Here is a 26,282-nt window from a genome sequence, read left to right as displayed (position 1 = left end):
TCAATTTTTAGTAAGATCTTTGAAAAAATTATATATGATAAGTTGATTATTTTTATTGAAAATAATAACATTTTATTCGAAAAGCAATTTGGTTTTAGAAAAAACCATACTACTTGCCATGCACTTTTAAAATTTGATGATAGCATATCTCAGGCTTTTGAGTGCAATGAATTTTTAATCAGTATATTTTTAGATCTATCAAAAGCTTTTGATTGTATTGATTTTGATATTTTATTCCATAAATTGTATTTTTATGGAATTAGGGGGACTCCATTGTTATTATTGAAAAGTTATTTATTGAATCGTAAGCAATATGTGAGCATTGGCAATAATTCATCAGCATATAGCAATATACAAATGGGTGTACCTCAGGGATCTAATCTAGGCCCATTATTGTTTTTATTGTATATAAACGACTTGCCAAGTGTTAGCAGTATTTTATCATTTATTCTTTTTGCTGACGACACAACAATATTTTTATCTGGTAATGATCCTCTTAATATGAATTATAATATGAATTATATTATATTATATTAAATACTGAAATAGCCAAAATTCAACGATGGTTTCTTGCCAATAAACTTTTTATTAATTTCGAAAAAACAAATTATGTTATTTTTAGAACACACAATAAACATATTGATAACAGTGCAATACGAATAACAATTGCCAATAAAGCAATAAGCAGGTTAATCAAGTAAAATTCTTAGGAGTAATTCTTGACGAAAATATGACATGGAAATATCACATAGATTACATTTGTAAAAAGATTTCTAGAGTAATCGGAGTATTGAACAGAGTCAAAAAAAAATTACCACTACGCATCCTAGTAAATATATATAATACCTTGATCTTGCCACATTTGAATTATTGTCTGATTATCTGGGGTGGCTGTGCCTCATATTTATTCCAAAGGATATATGTGATTCAAAAACGTGCAATAAGGGTAATAACAAATTCATTTTTTAGAGCTCATACACAGATTTTATTTTTTAAGCTAAAAATTTTAAAGCTAAATGAACTTTATGAATCGCAAATTATTTTATTTATGTACCAATATTTTAATTTAAATTCTACTTTTCCATCTTGTTTTAATAGTTATTTTATATTTAATAGCAGTATAAATAATTATGTAACGAGAAATTCAAACAAATTATATATACCGTTCTTTCGTTATACGCTTTCTAAATCTACAATTCGTTATAAAGGGCCAAACTTGTGGAATAATTTACCCGATACTTTAAAATCATCTGTTACATTCTCATCATTGAAACGTAGATTGAAACAAAACCAACTGTCTGCATATAGTAAATAATTCCAACTGCCTATCTAATGTGTGTGTGTGTGGGGGGGGGGGGTTGATGTCAATATGTTCGAGTATTGTTTGTTTTGTTTTTGGCCACTATTCTATTTATGTTTTTATTCGTATAATGTAGTAATCAAGGGAGTCGGCTTGACAGGTCAATGGCCTTTCTGACTTCCTACATCCGCTGCATTTTATTTCCATTTCTTTTATATTTCTACCATTTTTATTTTCGTATTATTGCTTATATTGTAATTTAAATTCTTTTACTCCTTTGTTGTATACTTGTATATAGGCCTATGTTTGTATGATTTTTTTTAAGGATGTCAAATAAATGAATTGAATTGAATTGAAAAAAAAAAATTGTTACAATTGTTATGTTATGATAATATACATCGTCACAGGGCCCCATGGGAGACAAACGTATTGTTGGATGGGCTTCCGTGTTTTTTGAAAAATGTATAAATTAATTAAACAAACAAATAAATAAATAAATCATCGCTTGGGTAGAGGAGGCTATATTAGCCTGGGCACTGACAATACCTAACTCACTACTATACTGGAGGTAGCCTGAATTTGATACCTTATATGCTATGCAGTAGATATCAAAACTGAAATGTTATTGAGAGGGAATGATTGTTTTAAGTTAATGGACAGAATTATCGGCTAAAGCCACTCTTGAACGCAATTTTAGCAGTGATAAATGCAGTTAAACAAGTAATCAAAATCAGAGAAGTAGGGATTCTGTCTCTTCACAACCTACGAGCAAGATTAATTTCTAAGGTTTATTGGAGTTTGCTCACTTTCTTTAAGGTCGGCGTGATGGATACAATATATTACAGCCCAGCACATCGGGTGCAGTGGAGACGGGCACGCATTTGAAATGCGTACCCACTGCCATGACTGCGAAGAATATCAATCTAGCAATTCCACTCTGCGTGCAACCGTGAACGCTACCAACATTGACAAGATCGAAATACGGGTATCAGCGCGGGATATATGACGCGACTTTTGTGGAAGTGTGGACGTAGATGTACATTAACGCCAAAGATTCGTCAGGGAGTGAACGGCTTAGTTTGCGAAAGGGTTCATACTCAAACAAAATCTATGTATCTGCGTCACGCGAGTCGTGTAATTGTTGCCGTGGCGGAAATAATAACTTGCAATCCGACAAACTGGGAGTATTTGTTAGTGGAGCTTCAGAGTGTGGAATGTGAGGAGATGCAGGTAGGTCATCGAAAGCTTCTTGTCAGTTTGCCATCGGTGATTTGTCTAGAACACTTGGGTTTTTTTTTTGCTTTCCTCCTCCAACATTTTGATAAGTCGCAAGCTGTGCATCCCACAACTTATGAACAGTTGAGTTGTTGCATATCATCTTCGGTCGAGAAAGTAATTCTTTGAATAAACCCATCAGATGAGAAATGTTCGTATTGATGCAGCTGTTGATACAGAACTAATCCGGAAATATTCATCTTTTTTGAATTTCCAGGCATATTCTTGTCAGGAGCGTAAACATAACGTTTTCAGACATGGCGAATAATGGTCTTACCATTCCCGATGACGGATATGACTTTTCGAAGAAGAAATTGAGTGTCAACCTGAGCCATGTGTCTCTGACAAGTATCCAAAAACCCAGTAGTGACAAGAATCAATCTGCCCTGGTATCCGTCAAAATGGGCCTTTGCAATATCTCGCCCTATTCCAGAACAGGAAAACACCTCCAAATCCTGAAGATGGTTTTGTTTCCACTTCTTCCTGCTGCGGCATTGTTGATCTTTGTCAGTGTTGAACTGGACTCTACATTGCGCGAACGGGGCGAATTAGAGGCATCCAGGAGAGAAATAGCTCTCTCGAAGAGCGTTGGAGAACTGATCCACAGCATACAGGTCGAACGCTCGGAAGTCACCCTCTTTATCGTAAAATCCGAAAACATGACGTCCACAGAATCCATTGTCTGGGAGGAACGTCTTCAAGACTGTTACAATAGAACAGATGATGCCCTTGCCAACCTACTTGAATGGCCTCTGAAAAATTCAGGAGAGTCTTCTATGTACGACTCGAAGGGGACGTTTCAGTTGTATTTAGATGAAGAAAGAGTCATATTAGCTTCCGTTGACATTGCAGAGGAGATACTTTTTTATTCCAATATCAACAAGGTTTTGATTGATTGGTTCATTGATACAATCCGAGAGAATGTCCACGAAGGTCTTTGGAATGAAATCGTATCGTATCAATTCTTGGTCCAAGCAAAAGAAAACGTAGGACTTCTTATGGCCTACGGAGAAGAGGCGTTTTTGAATCGAACACTCCGAACTGAGGACTTTTTATCCTTCATGAAAAACGATATCCTTCTCACCTACAATCTCGAATCATCTTTTAAATTTTCCGGCGGCTACGCCAAGGACTTCTACGAGACCGTCATCGTAACTTCTGGGATTGGAACTACTGTGCAAACCATGAGGGATGAAATCGTACGAACTCTAAGTGCTAACTCTTCAGGTATCATTACCTTATCATCAACAGACTGGTTCGGGAACCTCAGCGGGTATCTCAATGGCCTCAAGAAGGTCGAGGATATCGTGATTGATCACATTGACGACATCATCGATTACAGCATCAGTGTTATCATAGACGAAGTAATCATTGACGGTGTCCTATTCGGAATCATTGCCCTCGTGGCGCCAATCATCATATTCTTTGCCATCAGGACCACATCGAAGATCCAGGCCTATGCCTTTGGACTAACCGTGAAGACCAAACAGCTTGCCAGTGAAAAGAAGAGAAGCGATTCCCTGCTTTATAGAATGCTTCCAAGAACAGTGGCTCAACAGCTCAAACTCAACATGACGGTCCCGGCTGAGAATTATGACAGTGTTACTATCTATTTCAGCGACATCGTGGGTTTCACAAAGCTTTCAGCCATCAGTAGCCCGATGCAGGTAATTCAAATTCAAATTGAAATTTAAGTTCAAATTCAAATTCGAACGGAAACTAAAATTCAAACTCAAGCTAATATAAAAATTCAGTACCCTGATGGAGGTGAATGTTATTCATTTCGTTTTCTGATTTTGATATGTAGACTAGAGCCATTCTGGAAAAAACGCCTCTGTCAACTTAATGGCTGCCAAATTGACCATTCAGAATCTTATCGCTGCAGATTTCTTCTATAATATTCGCTTTCACAGACATACTGCAAAATCATGCATAACAACGTATACAATTTGGGAAAATTTGTTTTTCTGTTTTCGGTTAATCATTTATGCAAATTTATGCATATTTTGAATATTATACTATAATTTTATAATTTCAGCTTAAATGTTTATAATTTTTAGGTACAAATAGCATTTGTATCATTATGAAGTATTGTATGGCCTTTTAAATATGATATTGCAATCAATGTTTATGTATTTCATCATTCTTTGGATTTATTATGTATTTCCTTGTATTTTGAACCATCTGTTTGGTAATGTTTTGTCAAAGTATTGATTACCAAAGACAGAAAAATAATTAGCTTAAGTATTTCATTATTTAATTACGCTTTTTACAGCAACTTTTAATTCATTTCATTATATGCAGGGGCATACACACATGCACCCACACCCACACCCGCATTTGAATACAAATGAAATGCGTGCAAGGTGGGCATTCCCATATAAATGAACACTGGTGGTGATCCAAAGAATTTTGTGAACCTGTCTGTATTCAAAGCTAAGGTGGTATTGATTTAATTTCAATCATAAAATGATTTCTCAAATTGTGCAGTTCGCTCATATCTAGAAGTTTAGATGATTAAAGGGGAAGTTCTCCCTGACCAACACAAACAGTTTATTGTAAAAAGTAGCAGAAAAATAACAAAATGTATGACAAAGGTTTGCAAAAAAAATCCATCAAAGAATTTAAGCTTTCCTACATATCGTTTGGTGAAAAATCAATTAAATGTCATTTTCCCAGAAAATTGAAAAAAAAAATGTTTGCTGTACCCTCAGTAAATTATTACACAATCGTTTTACAACCGTTCATCATAAGAAAACTAAAATAAGTGATCACGGACCATTACAAAATTGAAATTTATGCACTTTGTATGCATGACAATTATAGGTGTTATATTAAGGGCCGTAAAATTATTCGTAATGATGCAAATGCTGTTTGTACCAAAATAATGAATGTTTCAGCTGAAATTCACATTATAGCATAATACTGCAAAATATGCATAAATTTGCATGATTAATTAACTGCAAACAGAAATAACCAATTTTCCCGAACGGTATATGTTATGTATGCAGGATTTTACATTATGTATGTCAGTGAAAGCGAATATTGTAAAAGCGTATTGAAGAAATAAGATTCTGAATGGTAATTTCATTTGCTATTTTGCTCTATACTAATAAGGTGGTCAAACCATTAGAAATTGGTTGAAAACTGTTCTTATCAGATTCAACATAGTAAGATTATGTGAAATAGTCCGGTTTCCAACTTTTTCACCAAAATGCTTTTACCATGTTTACAGCTCAAATTTTCCCTTTACTGGTCTTGTCTAATGGTTGGATGAAATTAATTAAAACACGGTAAAATGGCCGTCGATCAGCCAATGTCTGTTTTTTTTTCATGCAGGGGGCCGTGCATAAAATAACCGAAATGATATTAAGTAAAAATAAATTATAAAATATGAATAAAAAAGTACAAAAATATATAAACCCAAAAGAAAGACACAAGGACGAGGGGGAAAAACACAAATAGCCCCTTAAGAAACAAATTAAAAGAAAATGGAGATTTCAAATTTCAAGAATGTTCAATTTCACAATCGAATGATTTCAGATTATTTATTGTGCAATTATAGGATAGAAAGATAAAGGTTTTTATTTTCTCCAAAGTCTATATTTGGACTTTGTAAACCTATTATACTTGCTTTTTAATCTTTGCGAAAATCATCTGGGAATAACAAAATCCATTATTAGATAAAAATAGCAAGCCTTTACTACTTTCGCGGATAAAAGTAATCTCATATTGCTGAATACATGCAGCCTATACAATCAGCTTGCAGTCATTTTTCAAGCGCTTTCAAAATTGTATTCTCTTTCAGTTTCTGAATATTTCATAACTTAAATTTCTTGTTTAACTTAATATTGTATAATATAATGAGTAACTCAATATTCTTTACCTCAGAATACACCACATTATAAAACAGTGGTGAGAAGCGCATTCAATGAAGACCTTATATACACATGCCCTACTTCTTTCTTTTGGCAAATGTGATCAAATTTATTAAAGGCCTTTTCCCCTCTACAAGATTCTTTCAAATAAATTCCAAGATAAATTATGTAAAATGCATTCTTCTGGACACAGATACTGTAGAAAAAAGATAAGAAAACATAATGCTATTAAACAATCATCATGGTCTTTTGCACAACTGCGTAATTTTATTTGAGGCAAACCCCATATCATATAAACAAAGATTTTCCATGTAAAGTGAAATAAACGAATGAAGATACTTTGGATGTATAAAAAAATAGTCTTCCATTTTTTTTTAAACCTGATTGGTCATCTCTTCTCACTAATGCCCCTTTTGTCTCCTTGTTTCTAGTGTTGCTGTTGAATGTCTGTGGTCTATATTATGTTTGTTCCACCTTATATGTTTGTCATTTTGCCTCCGAAGAAGATTCTGCTAGGATCGAAAGCTTAGGCCCCTTTTGACTCTCTTATTTACTTCATTGGCTCTTTTTTTTAGATAAGCAGTTTTCAGCAGCTTCTTTTTGCCATTTTTTAAATAAAGCTTGGTATAAACTTCGTATCAAGGCGATGAGAAATTGATATCATAATGGATTCTTCAAAACGGAATGTGTGGGTAGATGCTTTTGGTCTTTAAAGTTGGTTTAAATCGTGCTACTATTCGAGATGTTGGAAGTGCTTTACGCAGACTCCAGATGTTAAAAGCCATGCTAAAATCGAGTACATTATTTTAGAGAAAATATGACATGGTTATTGCCTTCAAGTTGGATTAACATGATTATGTCGAGCTACTATTGGCGTTATAGATGAAGGAGGTGCTCTTCGCACGTCCCAGACTTTGAAGGAAACAAGAAGTAAAGTTGGAAATTTAATCATTCTAATGATTCTTATGATGGTTTGATTATTAAACCCTGATACGGAGAACACAGTGTCACAGTGTGTTCACTTACGGGACAATGTGGAAATATTATTATTTTCAATTTTTCACAATTTGTAATCTATAGAAATTTATATAAGAAATTGTTTTGGAAACGAAAAACATCAGACTCGTGCTATTTACTTTATGAAAGACCTAAAGTTATTTTAAATGTATAGAAAATGTTATCAGAGATAGACCTGATTTACAACAGGTCTACAAAGTTCTTTCAATCCTTAGTTCCCGCTTTATGTCTCATTATTTTTATTTTTTATGTGGATTTTGTACATAACGATTATGAATATTAAATGAACGATTAAAGTCGCTCTAATGAGGATTAAAGAAAAGAAAATGTGAAAATATCATTCGCACTCTGAAAAGCTCAAATACAACAGTGCAAAGATATTTTCACACTGTGGACACCTCGACAGTGTGACAGTTCACAACGTGTTCACATGGTCGACAAAGTGAGTCTACTTGATTGACGCTGTTCAGGGGCTGATCCAGCTTTCGCCAAAGGGGGGGGGGGGGGCGAAAAATATTTTCATCAACATTTTTCTCGATTGGCCGCTATGATCTGATTTATTATTATTATTATTATTATTATTTTTTTTTTGGGGGGGGGTTCAGGGGGTAGTCCTAACTAAAGACTGAAGTTTTAAGTACATGTTAGTTTTTATTGTTATAAACAAGATAAGGTACCTCATGTGGTCTTAATATATAATGAGAGCGCGAAGCGTGAGCTAAAATTCTTTGATATTTTATGTCCTTCGAACTGAAGATTCTGAGCAGTTTTTATAATCATGAACAAAGATAAGTATCCAACTAAACAATGCGAGCGTGAAGCGCGAGCCGAAATTTTATTATAGTAACGTGAAAAGTGACTCAATTAGGACTGTTTTTAGGGATTAATGAAGAGGATACAGGTATCACCAATTAAATGATGGGAGTGCGAAGCGCGAGCTCAAAATTTTTGATATTCCGACCTGAAAACTAGACATTCTAAGCGCGTTTTTATTCAAGTGAAGAACAAGCTGTGTGTCTCAAACAATTAACGAGGGCGAAGCACGAGCTTAATCTTCTATATACTGACATGATAAAGGAGCATGTTGAAAAATTTTTGAAAGAATTTCCAAAAAGGATAGGTATCTCATAAATCAAACAATGCGAGCGCGCAGCGCGAGCTGAAAATTTTGTGTAAATCAAACAAAAACTAAAACAAAATCACAATTTGTGTAAATCAAACAAAATAATGAAAGCTTAATGTGCGAGCTAACATATTGTGTGCAAATTGATTTCAGAATTGGATATAAATTATGGAAGTGTCGTTTAATCATCTTGAATGGGACTCATTACACAGGCAATGCGAGCGCGAAGCGCGAGCGAAAATTTTTATATAAAGTCTATTTTCCAATTCTTCCCCTCACCTTTTTCTTGTTTCCTCTCGGGGTCTGGTCGGCCGTTACGAGGCTATAAATTACACATCATGGGTATAATACCTCTTTCTTACTTTCTGTTTTTCGTAGCTTCTATCAAGATAAAGAGTACATTTCTTCTGCAGGTACACAAAAAATAGGGGGGGGGCGGGGCCCTCCTGGATCCGCGCCTGCTGTTGAAATGCTCAAATTTAACAGTGTGAAGGTGATTTTACCTTGTGTTCTACACTGTAGCACACACTTTGGGACACTGTGATCTTTCCAGTGGCGAAGGGTTCCTGGAATCTTCTAGTCCCTGAGAAGAATATAGCAAGCTTTATGATCATGATCATAATCTAATATCCTAATGAAGGTCATCGGTGATTCTAAATGAACGCAGTGCGCATTACATGGAACGTCACGCATAAAAAGACTAAACATCACACGAATTTACAAAGTGTGCTAATATAATTAGACAATTTTAGCATGTTTAGAGATAAGTGAACATGGTGGCCTTCCACTGTTATGTATTACGGCGACACGCAGCAATTAATCTATCCGATGACATGATGAGGATATGCACAATTGATCAAGTGGTGGTATTGCGATATAACGTTTTGTCGCCTGAAGGTACAACCGTAAAATAGAGCTAAGATGAAAAGTTAATAAAGATTAGTTTGAGATTCACCAAATGCAGCAAAATTACCAATATAGTCATCCATTGTGCATTTTTTCTATCACTATGCATTAGGCTTATCTATTTCATGTATTTCATAAATTCGGTCAATTAACATCGAAACCCTCTACTCTATCTTAATTAGGTCAATTGACAGATCAACTCTAACTTTCCTACGAATTTTCTTTTTAATTATCATTCATCGGGTGATCTGTCAATCGACAGATCAACTATTAATTTCGTACGAATTTACTTTATTATCTATTATTTCTTTATTTCTTTTTATTTTTCCACCCTTTTCTTGTTAGCACAAAATCTCAAAAAATTCATCATCAATTTTTCTTCATAAATTTTATCAGTTATGCGATCTATTATGCCATGTGTATGAAACGAGTACAAGATAATAACATTATCAATCATATCTCCATTATCAATAAAAAAATCAGTCATATTTACATCATAACTTCAGGTCAATGGTCAACTGTCCTTGTCATCAGAAGTCATGTACATGTATATAGAGGTCACGACGCGCACTCAAATGCTCAAAATCACTTTTTTTTTACCAAAGTACTACAACTACTGCTACTTCTACTACTACTACTACTACTACTACTACTACTACTACTACATGTACTACTACTGCTATTACTTCCACTAATACTATTAATGGAAATAGAGTCAGGTTCCTCCAGCTACCGAAGACTATGACGATCGACAAATAAATCTTACTACGTGAAGTAATATATACAGTCATAGACTAAAGAGACAATTGCAATAATCAAGATTGCAATTATAATCATCATCATCGTTTTTATCACCACCACCATTATCGTCATCATTATAATCATCATTCAGGAGGAAGGTGAAATAACAGATAATGATAAATGGTTCATATGGGACTACGGTCTCTGGTCGAACTTAACATCCTCAACACAAAAATCAAATTTTTCTCTTACATTCATGGCAAAGACAAGTAATTTTAGATTTTTTTCCTCCAACTAAGGCCTCCCCGGCTCCCGCGTGTTTCAAGCTCCTTTCATGTTTAATACTCCCGTATTATTTCTGAAAGTCGGAACGTTCTTTGTTCATAGAAAGTTGGAAATATATCTCTTGAGACGATGGACTTGTTTGGAAGAATTTCGTGGAGATTATGGACTTAAGTGTGATTTGCTTTCGCAATGTATGAGAATTAGGCCGGCTATTAGTAGTTGTCATGACAATGGAAGGATATGGAATAATAAATACTGCGAAGTATCGTGTTAATGGAACTTAAATTTTCAATTTGCATTAAAAATTGAAGGGTTCGATAATGCGAGGGTCACACAAAGATGCCGAATAAAAGTGCATGTTAGTTTATTGGTTTTGATTCATGGCTTAAAGGTATAGAACATAGGAGAGCTATGTTGAAAAAAAAACACGAAAATTAAAAATAAGGAATTACAAGAAGATGACGAAGTAGGAGGAGAAGAAGAAGAATCTTATTGTTTCTCTATATACCATGTCATGTTATTAACGTTTTGGGAACTGCCCTTACACAAGGCCACTTGGCTTTGCAGTTCCCCATTTCATTTTCATTGTTACTCTTGCTTGTAAATATATTGTTTCTCATACCTTGCTTTATAATTGTTTTTATCGAGAATGAAATAAATGCAAAGTTGAATTGAATTGAATTGAAAAAAGAAGAAGGAGAGAAAGAAAAGAAAAAAGAAGAATAAAACGAAATAAGAGGAGGGGGAATGGAACATCAAGTTAGAAGTTTACTCAATCATTTACAAGATTTAGTTAAATAATCACGAGGACATTAAAAGTGGTCTTGATTTTGTACGATGATAACTTATCTGTTTCTTGATTTTTTACTTCAATATACGCCACCAGGAAGTTGCACCTATTTAGGTCATCCTCATGACTCGAATATCTTTTTTAAAGTTCCATATGATATTCATCACCAAAAGAAGCCACAGAAATATCATAGCGTGACACACTTAACGAAAACAGGGGCTGATCTCTGTCATATTTCTAAAGCCATTATCGATTTTGTAAATGAGCCCACTGGAAAACGTCATGTAGCCTGAAAATACCGAGGGAAACCAGGCGGGAAACATAATGAACATTGAAATCAATATCATGGAAGTTGGAACATTTTCAGACTGAGATGGATAGAGAAAACGTAACCTTTGATTTCATTCGAATGATTCAAGTAAAACACAATCACACACAAACATGCAAATGGAACATTCATTTAAATATGAAAATCTGCAGTGATACACTTACAACCACTGTTTGGGTGAACGAATATGAATTTTGGCCAAGTTCAAAGACTCATAGTGCGTGGTAACATTTACCTGATTGCTAAGAAAGAAAGAATATATTACACATTATCAAGCACCTAAAACCGAAAAGAACACTTTTAGTAAGAAACTCTTGCAAACTCTATATACACATCCTCACACCCCAATATTTTCTTTAACACACACGCACACCCTCACATACACAGCAAAAACTGTGGTGTTAACAGGTTTACATAGAGGACCACACCAGTTATTTTACATCGGTGTTAAATTGGGGGTGTTAGTTTTACACCTATAGGTGTTATTACAACACATTTGGTTGTTACATTTACAATCTTTTGTGTTATGTTCAATCTCTAGGGTGTAATTTTAACACCTCAGGGTGTGGTCCTCTATTAAAACCAATTGGTGTCAGTTTTAACACCAAAGTTTTTACAGTGTATATGTTTATAGTTCTATGATGTTCTACTAACATTGCATTGGGAACCACATCTACATAGATAGATTACATAAAATAGTAAACAACTTCAATTAGCTCAATCGTATACCTCTCTTCCCTTGAACTATTCGACATTCGATGTTGGGATAAAAATATCTACATAGCATTCAAATCGACTTTCGTTCTATTTGCAAAGATCAAGTGAAAATGTGTATGACATATAATTCGAGTGTTTTGTTGAGTTTTCCGCTCAAATATCAGTTGAATTTGTGGCCAGCGTGAATAATAAGATGTGTTTCCCAGGGTATGAAAGCTTGCATGGTTTCCAAATTTATCTTCTACCTCTTCTTTAGATGACGTATAGATTGTGCTTCTAGTTTACAAATTTGACGTACCTGATCCGTGGGATGTTTTATGAAGCTATTCTTAATGTTTACGCATGATGAAAGTGTATATAAATTGGAGTTCTCAAAGAATTTTAATCATATTAGCTCTAGTAGAAACGTGACTGTTTATTTTTGACTGACATTAGGACGTTTAACGTACGTAATCAGTACGACATTTATAATTTGCTGTACTTCATAGGAGACCACAAGAAAAAAAACCTAGGTACTTTCTTGTCAAGACAACATCCAGGTTGCTCCCATATATTTCAAAGAAATATATATGCCAGTATTTTTGCGATTTTTTGTTTCGTGAACCCGGCAATAGAGTAATGGTGGGTGTTTATTCAGCAATTTTTACTATATTTAAATTCACCTTTTTTGATGGAAACACAATTGAATTTCTTAATCAGATTTAATTCTGGGTCTCGACGCAAACATTTCGCACAAACGTGAAAAAAGTCGACAAAATAATGCAGAATTATCATTTATGTGGCGCCTTGCTTGCATACCACCAAAGGATGGGGTAAAGTGTATACGTTGAGAGCGGGAAATTGTTTAATGAGATTGACGTCGCTGGTTCGCTGAGCACGACGTAAAATGAAAAATAAATAAGGCTATTAACATCGTTATAGTGCCATTATCATCATCACCATCATGATCATCTTAAACATAATCACCGTCATCATCATCGTCGTCGTCGTCGTCGTAGCCCTGGGAAGCGGGGGTGCTCTGTGTTTTATTCTTCATAGGCAACACCCTCTGGAATTCTGGAAGGTCTGAAAAAACGGAGAAATTTAACCGAAATGACCTCCATTTTGTAGTGAAAGCCTTTTTCCCTTCTCCTTCTTCTTCTTTTTTTTTTGCTTTTCAAATTTCTCGGGACAAAATCGACCTCTACTTTGTAGTGATTTATTTTTTGCTTTCTTAAATTTCTCGGGACCAAATTGATTTATACTTTGAGGTAAAAACCTCATTTTTTTTTAATTTTCAAATTTACATCAGAACCGCCATTAGGGCCCTGCGTCGTAGTCATAATCATCATCATCATTGACATCATCGCTACCACCTCTTGATCAATTCTCCATGAAAAAAGTTTTTTTCTCCAGTTATACTAGCACTCGCAATTTACAATGTTTGTGATTTAATATTCATCCTATGAATTGAAAGATATCACGTATAAACAACGCATGATAAAAGTTTACACGCGAAATTTCTTCTACATGTTCTACAGCACGTTTCAGCTAAAAGAAACAAGTAATGCACGTATCATCGTCATTCTTCTATAATGTCTATATCTTTATAAAAATTCGAATGTTAAATCAACATTTGAAAGGTTGGAGGAGTGACAACCTTTTCCAAATGTTACATCTAACCTTGTATAAAGCTGGATCCAACATTTTAAGTGTTGGGTAAAACCATTTAAAGTGGTAAATGCAACATTAAGAAAATGTTGTCACTCCTCCAACCTTTCAAATGTTGAGTTAACTTTTCTCTTTTTTAGAGTGTAAAAGGCCCTTGAGAAATGAAAAAACTGTGTGAGTGTTGGGGAGTGTGCGTGTGGGTGAGAGCTTGCAATATTTCCAACCGTGTCGTTCTTTATCTGTGGAATGAAAAAAGGGTCTGCTCGTATTTTGTTACTTGTAGGACAGCAATGTAAAATGCTGTGGTCGAAATTCGATTTATTATTATCTCTTAAGTGGCACATTCAACAACAAACTTAGTTTGATAAAAGAGATCCCCTTAGCACCATCGAGGAATGGATGGGGGGGGGGGTAGTGGTATAACACATTGCCCCCTCCCCACAAGAAATTTTGAAAATTTGAAAAAAAAGGAATAGGGCTTTATTAATAGAGATTAAATGATGTTATGTACATTTTTCTCAAGCTGTAAAGTGCTCTAGAATACAACGTTTCACTATTTCCGCATTTTTCTGCAACTGAAAATTGATGCTCTTAACCGAATTAAAGTAACTTGCTTTTCGAGATATTTTGACTTGAATTGATTTGATTTGTTACTCATTCTACAACATTCCAACATTTTGGAACAAGAGGATATATGATTTTTTTAAATATAAAGTATTGATACATGGAATACATTTCGAAAAGATTATAGCAAGATAAGGTTGTCGGTGGAGCGTTCTTACGTATAAAGTCTCAACGGCGCAGGCTCTCAACGAGTTTTTGTTTACCTTTCACATTGGACATTTATTATTTAACAGCTTTTAAAAATTAAAAAAATATGCATAATTCATTTGTTTTTGCTTTTGTCTGTTAAAAATTGCTGTGGTATTTCGAAATATTATTTGTATTAATTTTTTTTGGGGGTCACTTGATTGCATTTGATTAATCAATACAGAAGAAAGACGTATTTTCAGATCTTTTCATATCTTTAACGATATCCCCCAAAATATGTCTATAATTTTCATGCTGACCTGGATTTTAAAATAGATATGTAAAAAAAATTATAAATATTCTATAATAATTGATCATAATCTTGCTATTATTAACATATTCATTAATGTCATTGTATATTACTATTAATTTATTTTCCTTTTTCGTGTAATATTTTACTAATGTACATATTGTATTTTGTTTTTTTTTATATTGATGAGAAAACAAATAAACTGAACTGAACTTATCATTATGATATTGGCGTTGTTATCATATTATTCCTATCATTGTATCCATGTTTACCTAGTCTCACCGTCTTGCAAACCTTCAAATGTTAACATTACTGTGATTCGGTTTGACATGAGTTTCTTTTTCATTCGAAAAGCATTTTTTTTGCTCATAATATCAGTAAACCTGCCCCTTATATCAAATATGGTATTACCGAACCTGAGAACCCGGACCCCCCCAAAAAGAAGCTATAATGGGCTCTTCTTTCGTTGTCATATGGCGTAAATACACGCCTCCTGCCACGTGCTCCTAATTAAGTCAACCGACCTAGAAGGAAAATCTGCTACGATAATTTACAGAAATTAGGGATGAGAAAGCTTCTTCCCACCTCTGAATGTATCTAAGGCATTAATTCAACAAGGTAAAGAACATCTACCCTTACACGCGCCTTGTTATTAGATTTCTTGAATTAAGTATATCAGCAGTCCAGGGGTCTCTTACACAAAATGATTGTGTATTAAAAAAATCAAGCGTAAGTCGTGAATACGCGCGCATGATAATTGACTAAAAATCACCTGACGTTTCATTTTTGGAGGTGAGTTTGGTTGTATTTCTTCGTGAAAAGGGGCCCCAGGAGTTAGGCGCCGTAAAAATCACGTGGGAATCGGCGTTGCAGTTCTTCGGTGAAAGGACTGAATCCAGAGCGTTCACTACTTAAGTGCTGCTTACTGATTCACATTCTGAATATCAGTGCTTTAAATCGGTTTTCTTCTGATGGATATCAAGTTGAAATCAAATTTCCTTCAAGGGCAACCGAACACTGATGAAGATTCCATTCTCGTTTAATTCGCGAGTCACGTGTATAGCCATGCTGGTTTAAGTTGGTTAACTTCTTGAGCAAATTTGGCATGCCGGTCGACAGACACTTTCGTCATAGTGGCCGATCAATATTCTAGTATCACAAAGTATGACATAAGAATCGCTACTTGCATAAGATTCTACCTGACCCATTTTGAGGAATCTTTCAATTTGATTATTTTTCTTTTTGAATGTGCATTTATTGTTTAGCGTAAGGGAATTCATGAATGTGGAATTGTTTTCCTTTATAATGCCAGGGCTCAGTCTTACAAAAAGTTGCGATTGATCCGATCAATCGCTACTATGGAAAGCCGGCAAAGTCAGCATATTAAATGCATGTTTGTCCCAAAAAATATAGATATGAATGTATATCCATAATTTCATTGATTTCTTGACAATATGGTATATTCTTCTTTGTTTAAAAAGGACATTTTGCAAATTTCCTGCATGAAAAGTTATGACATTGATGGATTTCCATAGAGTTACGATTGATTGGATCAATCATAACTCTTTGTGAAACAGGGCCCAGGTCATGATTATTCAACAAATCAAGACATATTAAACTTTGATTACGGTTCCATCTGACCCAGTTTTGGAGAGAGAGAGGGGGGGGGGGGGGGTGAGTGAGGAAGGAGAATAGAGTGAGATTGTCGTTGATAAGGAAGTGTAAATGTATAAAGAGGTTTTCGATACTACGTATTTGCTTCTTTGTATTTTATTTTTGCAAATGGTTTGGTTATTACAATATTTAAAGATTTGGTTTCATTATAGGATTCTGTCACTTGTCACATTTCAATGTGTCAATAACAGCAGGCATTAGTCTGTCTTCTTGCGTTTTATAATCACTTTTTAAAGAGATATTGACATGGGAATGTGTACTTATTTGGATTGGTGATTTTTTTTTACCTGATTGCTAAGAAAGCATTAATGCTTGTAAACAAGCAACCAGAGGACCGACGGCTTAAGGTCCCCTCCGAAGGACCTGGTACTGAGGACGACTGAGGGTTAATGCCTTACCAAAGGGCACTAGCGCACCAAGTGGGAATCGAATCCAGGTCACCGGAATACGAATCCCCCGCTCTACCGACTGAGCCATCGCGCCTCCTAATTATTTATGATTAATGCCTGCATGTTTTTTTATGAAAGTATTATATAGATTTAATAAACGTTCTCCGTCAGTTTCTTCTCACACAAGACATGTCAGAGAAAAAAGTTAAGTACATGCAATCATGGTCACAAAGTTATCGAATTTCCACTGCATCTATGTTTGAACGCGACCACTAACACGAACAGGCCATCATTGACATACTAGTAATTAAACAAAATATATTGGTCCGTGGTGGAGACTGGATGTATGTGTCGCTCATAATTTAGCAAAACCGATATCGATCCAATCACCATAGTCATCATCAAATAAGGGCTTGTTCAACGACACGAGTATGTAACGACCAAGTTTAACTGAAGTCCGTCTGTGTCGCTTGAGTATGATTAGGCACATTGATGTAAAGGGACAATAGTCGGGATGGATTAGCTATTTTCTGTACTATTTAGTTCCATAATCCCCTTACTTTGCAGGCAGAATATCATTCTCATTTGTCAGTAGGAACACACAAACGCATTGCGGTCCATAATTCCCAATGTTTGATATTGCATGATATTGTGAAAATATCATAAAATATGTTAGTGCTAACTAAACAATGTCCCCGTAAACTACATGAACCTTTTTCTCTTCAATATTTGGACTATTGAACCTTTTGGAAAGGGAATCATTTTATTTTAGGATTTACCAACCATCTGAATGAGAAACTTTGTTTTGATTTGGGATTAACAAAGTTTGGGAATATCAAAACTTGTCTCATTTTTTTTATTGACACACTTTTCGATTAATGAACATTCAGGATGTCGGTTCGGCTGTGTGAGTGTGTAAGCTCTTGAATAATCCGGAACATGGTACTTCAATCAACCTTTATTCGCTTTGTTTTCGATGTTGCCTATTATTCTCATTTATCCATCAACAGCGGATATGTACCTGAATTGTCATTTGTGAGAAATTTAAATGAAATATCTTTTCTGTTAATTCTAAATAACAAACAATATTTGAAAGTACTTTAGCAGGGGGGGGGGGGTGGAACAAACCAGTTCTTTCGTGTGCAAATAGCCTACACACAAGCACTTTAAATTTTTATTTAATTTAGGAATTAATTTAAGAATGTATGGAGGGAGAAAACGGAGGATGTATGTGAGAGGAAAATGGATATGGTTTGTTTTTGTTTCTATTGTTATTTCACTTTGAGTTATTTTGGTTTTACGTTGCTACAATCTTACCTTTGCATCATTTTTCTGACTTTGCATTAAGACATGACACAAAAAGAGAGTGACAGATTGAGAAAGAGAGAGGTGGAGTGAGTGAAGGACCTTGAGAGTGTGTGGGTGTGTGTGTGTCAAGAAGTGAGAAAGAGAGAGAGAGAGAAAGTATGTGTGGGGACGTGAGAGAAACGCATACACTGTTAGAAAAAATAAAAGAAGTTCCTGCAGCAGAGTCTCGAGAACACCTGTAATCTTACCGAATTGCGTAATCTTACAGGAAATTGGTATTTGATGTATGGAATCTTACAAATTTCCTTGAATAAAACACCCTTTTCCCCTTTTTAAACAGACCTGTTCTGTTAAATTGCAGAAAAATTCTTGTTTTATGAATTTACAGAATGATTATTACGTAATTCGGTAAGATTACAGGTGTTCTCGAGACTCTGCTGCAGGAACTTCTTTTATTTTTTCTAACAGTTTAAATCCTCACACAAACGCACAAAGATAAGAAAAAATATGAAGGCAACGAAAAAGAAGAGACAAGATAAAAAGAGAGAGACAGAAGAAGGAAGAATAAGAATATCAAGAAGAACAAAATATCGCTACAGGCGCTACACCTCTCCTACTTAACGTACTTTGAGGCTCTTCTCTGGATGCTGTTGTATGTGAGAAAGAAAACAAAACCTGAATGTCATGATTGTCAAAATGAAGGAAGCCGAGCTTTTTACTTTGGGCCCCGTATCGATCTTATATCCCTATTCTGAGGGTTTTGATGGCATTATCCACAATCTGATCCTTTCAGACATCAGAAACTGGATGACACAAGCACCCCGTGACGTCCGACAAAATTATGCTTTGCAAACAGCATTGAAGCAAGTACCTACACGCATTGCATGAATTATTGTATTTTTCTGTTTAATCATCACTTAAAAAAACCTCTCATGGTCTCACCTCTCCTCTCCCGTCCGTCTTTTAAAGGACAAGTCCACCCTAACAAAAACTTAATTTGAATAAAAAGAGAAAAACTTAACCAGCATAGCACTGAAAATTTCATCAAAATCGGATGAAAAATAAGAAAGTTATGGCATTTTAAAGTTTCGCTTCAATTCACAAAACAGTTATATGCACATCTCGGTCGGTATGCAAATGAGGAACTGATGACATCACTCACTATATCTTTTGTATTTTATTATATGAAATATTTTTATTTACTCGTCATTGTCATGTGAAATGAAGTTTCATTCCTCCCTGAACACGTGGAATTCCATTATTTCAACATATTGTGCTTCAGGCAAGGAGGTCCTAATCGTCACATTCGTAAAAATTGAAATATTGTATAATTCAAACAATAAAAAACAAAAGAAATAGTGAGTGAGTGACATCATCGACTCTCTCATTTGGATGTAACTGGATCGTTCATATAACTATTTTGTTAACAATAAGCGAAACTTTGAAATGTCATAACTTTCTTATTTTACATCCGATTTTGATTAAATTTTCAGCATTGTACTTGTCTGATTTTTCTCTGTTGATTCAAATCAACATTTTTCTGAGGTGGACTTGACCTTTAATGGAGTATCAAAGAATTTAGATTCACCCAACCATTTGAACCCTTACACAATGCAACAAAAATAATGGATTGGGGTGGGGTGAGTTGCAGATGGCATCGCTGCTCGCTAAGAAGAGAGAGAGAATGTATCCGTGTTTGCGAAGGACATCTCTGAAAGAATATTTCTTCGTGTTTTATGTCTTCTGTTTTGAAACGATAAAACATGATTAAGTGTAACAATTTTGGTACATGATTCTCTGACAAGGCGAAGGTGACATTTTTCGTTGATTTTGACATGACTATTGAACATAGCTTTCAGCTCCGATTCACTACAATGACGTCACGTGTGACTTGATGTAGCTAGCCATGCTAGCTGGTGAAGTATAAAAAAGATATGAATCGCCTGTTCTAAAAAAGCAAGTATCGAAGTGTATTGTATTATACATGAATCGTGTTCATACTTACCACGCACAAATTATTCGATGGCAACAGGAGCCGAGAAGGAGAAATGAGAAGAAGAAAGAGAGAGAGAGAATGTGTCCGTGTGTACGCGATACTACGTACGTACATACGTGCTTTGAATGTACCTGAGAGTATGTGGAGTTCCACATGGGAGCATATTAGGCCCAATTCTTATCATATACTATGTAAATGCTATGTTAAATTGTGTTAATGATATTTATTTTATGATGATAATGTCTTAATACATTATGGTACAAGTCAAAACCTGATATGGGAAAAAATATCTGATGATTAGGCCTATCAAATTGTCGGTGATAAATGAACAACAGCTAGTCAACTTACTTCAAAGATAAATACCAGTTGTGGTAACGATCTCAAAATGAGTTTGAAAGGATTCCTATAAAATGACCACCCAAGTGTTTGTATGTACAAATAAAATATATGTGCCAAATGACTCTTGAAGAAAATTTGTAACAGCTGAGACATAGGCAAAATGAGCACGGAATCCCATCAAATGCCGGGTATTTCTCCAAGCAATATGTCCGACATATGCCTTTTGTGTTAGTGATCTTCAGAATTATATGTTTTTCAACTAAGATTTCATGATTTCACAAGGATAAGTTTATTTCAATGTACCAGCTCTATGATGGGTGACGACTAACCTTGATTTTGAAGACTTTCTCATGAAATAATTGTTTGCTGCACTTATTTCTTTTACTGTAAAATGTTGGTAAAAGAGAGTATATTTTTCTTTGTTCGGGAAGTAGGTCGAAACATACAGATGATTTTAATTACAAAAACCAATTTATAACACCAAGTGAAAGACGTATGCGAGCTAGTATGATTGGCTGTATTGTCATAAATGCTACAAATGTTGTCTTGAATTTTCGTGTTTTATAAAATTGTACAAACAAGAAATTGAGACGCATTTTAAGTTTCTCCTTGATGTATTGTTTATTTTGATACGGCATGTTGCAGTCTTGGTAAGGAAGATTAGAAAAATTGAATAATTCAAAATAAGGTAGTAAGATTTTTTTTTCGCACGTGACAGGTAGTGACGTTTCTCAATCTGCTCTACCAGTTCTTCGACTCATGCATCGAAAAATACGACGTCTACAAGGTGGAGACGATCGGGGATGCTTACATGGTGGTCAGCGGCGTCCCAATACGAAACGGTGATCGACATGCCTTCGAGATCGCCTCTCTTGCCCTCGACATGATCCAAGGGGTACAGACCTTCCGCATACCCCATCTCAAATCGGAGAGGGTGCTCTTAAGGATAGGTGCACACACGGGTAAGAGCTGTATGCTTGTATATGGTCTTCAGTGCACCTTGTATCAATCTTTCCCCATTCGCGTTGTCCTCAAGCTTTACGAAATAAGTTTAAATAGAACATTAAAGAATCTCATTGATTATAACACTCCTATTATTCAGACTACTTAATATTTTGAGGATTTTCCAATGATTTTATCCACATTCCCTTCTACCTCACCACCCTCTCTCTTCCCTCCTCCGTCTTTCCAGTCTCTGTCCATTAGCTTATTCTCTTAATTCTATCTATCTGTACTGTACTGCTTTATTTTATGTTTTTTTTCACTCGTTTTGTCTTATCCGTCATGATTGTTTTATTTTTGTTGTGTCTTTTCCGTTATTGTATTGTATATGTTATGTCGTCTTATACAGTCTCTTGAATACCTTGTTCTTATACCGTTCTGTTCTCATTATGTAATGTTTGTTACGTTTTGTTGCGTGTGTCGAGAACTTCACCACTAAAGTCGTGTGTGACGGACCGTATTTCATAGTCTTCATACTATAGCGTGATACAAGAAAAAGGCACTATACCTACATATTGCACGACTTTGACACGATAGGCCTATACCATCCAAGTGCAACCAAAATGCAATCTGATCAAAATGCAAATGTTGCAAATACCGTTGACAGTTATTTTGAATGTGATTTTTCATTGTTGTATAGTAATAGTAGCCCTACAAAATATCAGCCCGAATTATGATAACAGAAATTCTAAATTATACAGATTTTTAAATAATTGTTAACAACAAATGTAATTCACTAATTTCAAATGAAATTTGTAATTTCCACACAGGTCCTTGTGCTGCTGGCGTGGTGGGGTCTAAGATGCCCCGATACTGTTTATTCGGAGACACGGTTAACACAGCCTCTCGGATGGAGTCAAATAGTTATCGTGAGTAGAAACTGAATTCATTTGTATCCGAAGTGATATTTAGCCGGACGGGGGAAAAGGAGGAGGGGTAGATTTTCCCTGATAGCTTCCTGGCCCAAAACACCTGAATTTTATTGGTCGACCCGATCGTTTCAGCCGTTTTCTTTAGTGTCATGCCAGGCATTTGTGGAGGAAAAAGTTCTTCAATAATGTTCGCACTTCTTATTAAAATAGTAAATCTCATCCTTTCTATGATCCAAGGAATATTATCCCTTCGAATATATTGTTCATATTTTGTCCTTTATTTTGTCTCCAGCAATGAAAATCCACATCAGTGACGAGTTTAAGTCAGTCCTGGATACGATCGGAGGCTTCAGGACAGAGCCCAGGGGCATCATTGAGGTCAAAGTAAGTACTTCCGGTATCATGGACCCCGCGATGCTGAAAGAGTTGTAATCAAACGCCATTTGGTTTTAAACCAATCAGACGCGTGTATTCAAGACTTGAGTTTAATTATATGACCCAGGAGAGCGTTTCATGAAAAGACTTGACCGAAGTTGTACCCGACAAGTCCTGTCTTATCCTATATTTCAAATAGTAAGAGTGCTTCTCGGCCGATCAAAATCAAAGAAAGCTGTCTGGTCTGACAATCTGTCAGACCAAAAAGTTTAGGTAACTTCTCCAAGGCGTGATTGACAAAATATATATTTTATTTCAAATTTAGCAACTTCGTATTGGCAAAGTTGGTAAAAGGAATCAACAGTGGCATGCAATCTCACGCAAACTCAATTTTGCGAAATTACAGATTGTAGCATAAAAGGCACAAGGACGTATTCTAATTAGGCGTTATTGGATAGCCTAGATGTCTCTATGCACAACATGCATGTAATATAGATAGCCAAATCTAAGTACAAACAACTCAATCTAATTTTTCTAAATGTAAAACTTATTTACAAATTGAAAGAATTCAAAATAGGGATGCAATTGTGAGGATGGTAATATTACGTCAGATTAGGTCATATTGCACTGCTTGCTCGATCGTCGTTTTCCAGCGTTTCGAAAGTTTGTATTGCACATGTTTAACACGCAATCTCATTACATTCTCATTACATTCTCATTACAAATATATTACATTGTTATTTTGATATTTTTTCTTCACAGGGGAAGGGTAACATGTTTACGCATTGGCTCCTTGGAAAGGACCCTCCTCATGGCAACCACACACCTTGCCCTGAGGTAACTATCGGTCACCATGATGACCCCGGTTCAAGAAACGTGTCAAAGGTCAACGGAAGTGACGTCACCAACCATGGCTTCTATCGTGACGAAGAATGCTGAAGAGCCAGAACGATACCGATAGCTTGTGAAGCAGATAGAGACGATAGAGAGAAATAGACTCATACTTGTGACGAAATAGCCCAGCGTATGACGTCATGATACAGTGCCTAAATACTGAAATATATATAGCTATATATCTTGCCTAGAGTGTAAACTGTGATATGTATTTCTAAAGTGACCCATAACGAGAGCAGCTACAATATCGATGATCATAAACGTATGTTACAGCTCTTTCCGCTTAATCTTGATTTCCAACTTTATATACCCGCGAATTAATGTTAATTTTGTGTTCTTGTCCAGATTGTTGTTATTTTTCAGATGTTAGTGCCTGGTTTGTTGTGTGTTTGTACTAAAATTCACGAACTTGAGTCAGTCTACTATTTTATCTTAGCATGGGGGGTAATTCGTCATGTACGGTTAACATTAATGTAGATGTACTTGATCTGATCATAACAAACTAAAATGTATTTTCTTGAAAAAGATCTTTGAATTATTTGCTCTGTAATTATTTTGTTTTGCTTTGTTATTTGACATTTTTATCCATTCTAAAGCAAGTTAGATTGGGAATAATGGCCGAATTGAAACTGGACCACAGGATACGGGTCATTATGCTTAGTAGATATTTACCAGTTGTTGCATGTGATACATTATCTATGTTCAGGCGGAAGCTTATCGTGCTAATGACATTGCTATATAATAACAATGTTGCTATTTTTTGTAAAAAAAAAGTATACCAGTATAATGAACTGCCATATCATTACGGAACGTAGGAAAGTTATAGGGGAATTACGACAGGGCAGGATGTTGGGGTCCGTCAGGTGGATATAGGATGGGAACGAGAAGACAAATACAAAAACAAAGAAAAAAGGAAACGAAATCTGTTGAGCAATACAGAGTTTAGCTCAATATTTACGATTTTTATAACTGTTTCATTGTGGGCCAGAGATTAACAGTAACGTTTAATCGATAAATTGGCTTAGATTCACGGCCCAGTTCATTAGGCTCGAGCCATACACTTTTACAAAAACCACAATGCACAGCGGTTGGCGCACAGAACATGACTCCTCTACGCATCCTTTTCGCCAGCCCGACGCAATTTTGAATGGATAATGTCATAAAAATATGATAATGCAACAATACAAAAATCTATCGTCAGATTCTTGGCTAATGTAATGATAACAATTTGAAGGTCAGTAAATCAAAAGTCTCAATCGTGCGAATCGCCCCCAACGGCATACAATGTTTAATGATGTGATATCATCATTGCATAATAAAATGTAACGAGCTTTAGTACAGGAGATATCACTTCAATTTGTTGTTACCATCGTGATGTACAATTCATCCAGCAGCCTACCTTTTCTGAAGGTGAGGGGGGGAGGGGTGATAAGTTTTAGTGTCTTACATTTTTTAAGTATAGGCCTAAGTAAACTCAACGCCATGTGAGCCAGTTTGTTAAAGCTAATTTGTAAATTCTAAAATATAACTACAGCATTTTTAATATGTGATATGTAATTGTCATTAATGTTATCGTGTTAGGACAACAAGAAGGTATTTCTTGATATGAAAACTTCTGTTTTAAATGTAGGAAATAACGAACATATTAATCAGCACAAAAAAAAGATAACCAATGTTACATCACTAAACATTTCGTAACCAAAACTCCCTCCCACAGAATTGCAATGATCTTCAAATGGCATCATGGCTATTATACTTCCCAGGAAGTCTGATTAGTCTCCTTGCCTACCATCATAACCCTTACACAATGGACTATCCATTTTGGATGAAATTTACAAAAATAAGAAATAAAAAAAAATGGAAATGAAATCGTCTAACTTTTCTATTTTTTGAATTTTTTTAACACCAAGCAATTCTCAAGACTTGGTGAAAAAATGGTGACAAGGGGAGCGTTTCATCAATATTTTCATCCGACAAGTTGTCAGATCTGACCTCTTTCCATGATTTTGATTGGCTGAGAGGCACTGTTCCTATGGTAACTGTCGGATAAAATGGGACTTATCGGATAAAACGTCCGACAGGTCTTTCATGAAACGCCCCCCTGAACGTACATGCTGAACAGTGACCGGATTTAATGGATCTCTCATAGGGCGAATTTATTGATTGGGCACGGTTTGTGGCTCGGTATCCGAACTGGATTCCGTTTTAAGTGGCCTTGAATGAGAATGAAACCATTGGAACAAGATAGCTTGTGTGAAAACAGAAAAATCAAAGAAACAGATCAACAAAAGTTTGAGAAAAATCGAACAAATAATGAAAAAGTTCTGAGCATTTTAATATTGCAATCACTAAATGCTATGGAG

General features: G+C 35.4%; 1 protein-coding gene across 1 annotated transcript; it reads left to right on the top strand.

The window, feature by feature from the left end:
- The first annotated feature begins 2,438 nt into the window (after positions 1-2,438).
- LOC121427173 (adenylate cyclase, germination specific-like) lies at positions 2,439-25,745 on the top strand. The gene is made up of 5 exons (XM_041623436.1): positions 2,439-4,242; positions 21,495-21,738; positions 22,549-22,647; positions 22,943-23,034; positions 23,788-25,745. Exons 1-5 carry the CDS (start codon positions 2,833-2,835, stop codon positions 23,962-23,964), a joined length of 2,022 nt encoding a protein of 673 aa, XP_041479370.1. The 5' UTR covers positions 2,439-2,832; the 3' UTR covers positions 23,965-25,745.
- The last annotated feature ends 537 nt before the right edge of the window (positions 25,746-26,282 follow it).

This window comes from Lytechinus variegatus, chromosome 14, assembly GCF_018143015.1.
Source record: "Lytechinus variegatus isolate NC3 chromosome 14, Lvar_3.0, whole genome shotgun sequence".
Taxonomy (NCBI): Eukaryota; Metazoa; Echinodermata; class Echinoidea; order Temnopleuroida; family Toxopneustidae; genus Lytechinus; species Lytechinus variegatus.
The sequence above is the reverse complement of the archived record's forward strand: the minus strand, read 5'-3'. Positions and strand labels throughout refer to the sequence as shown.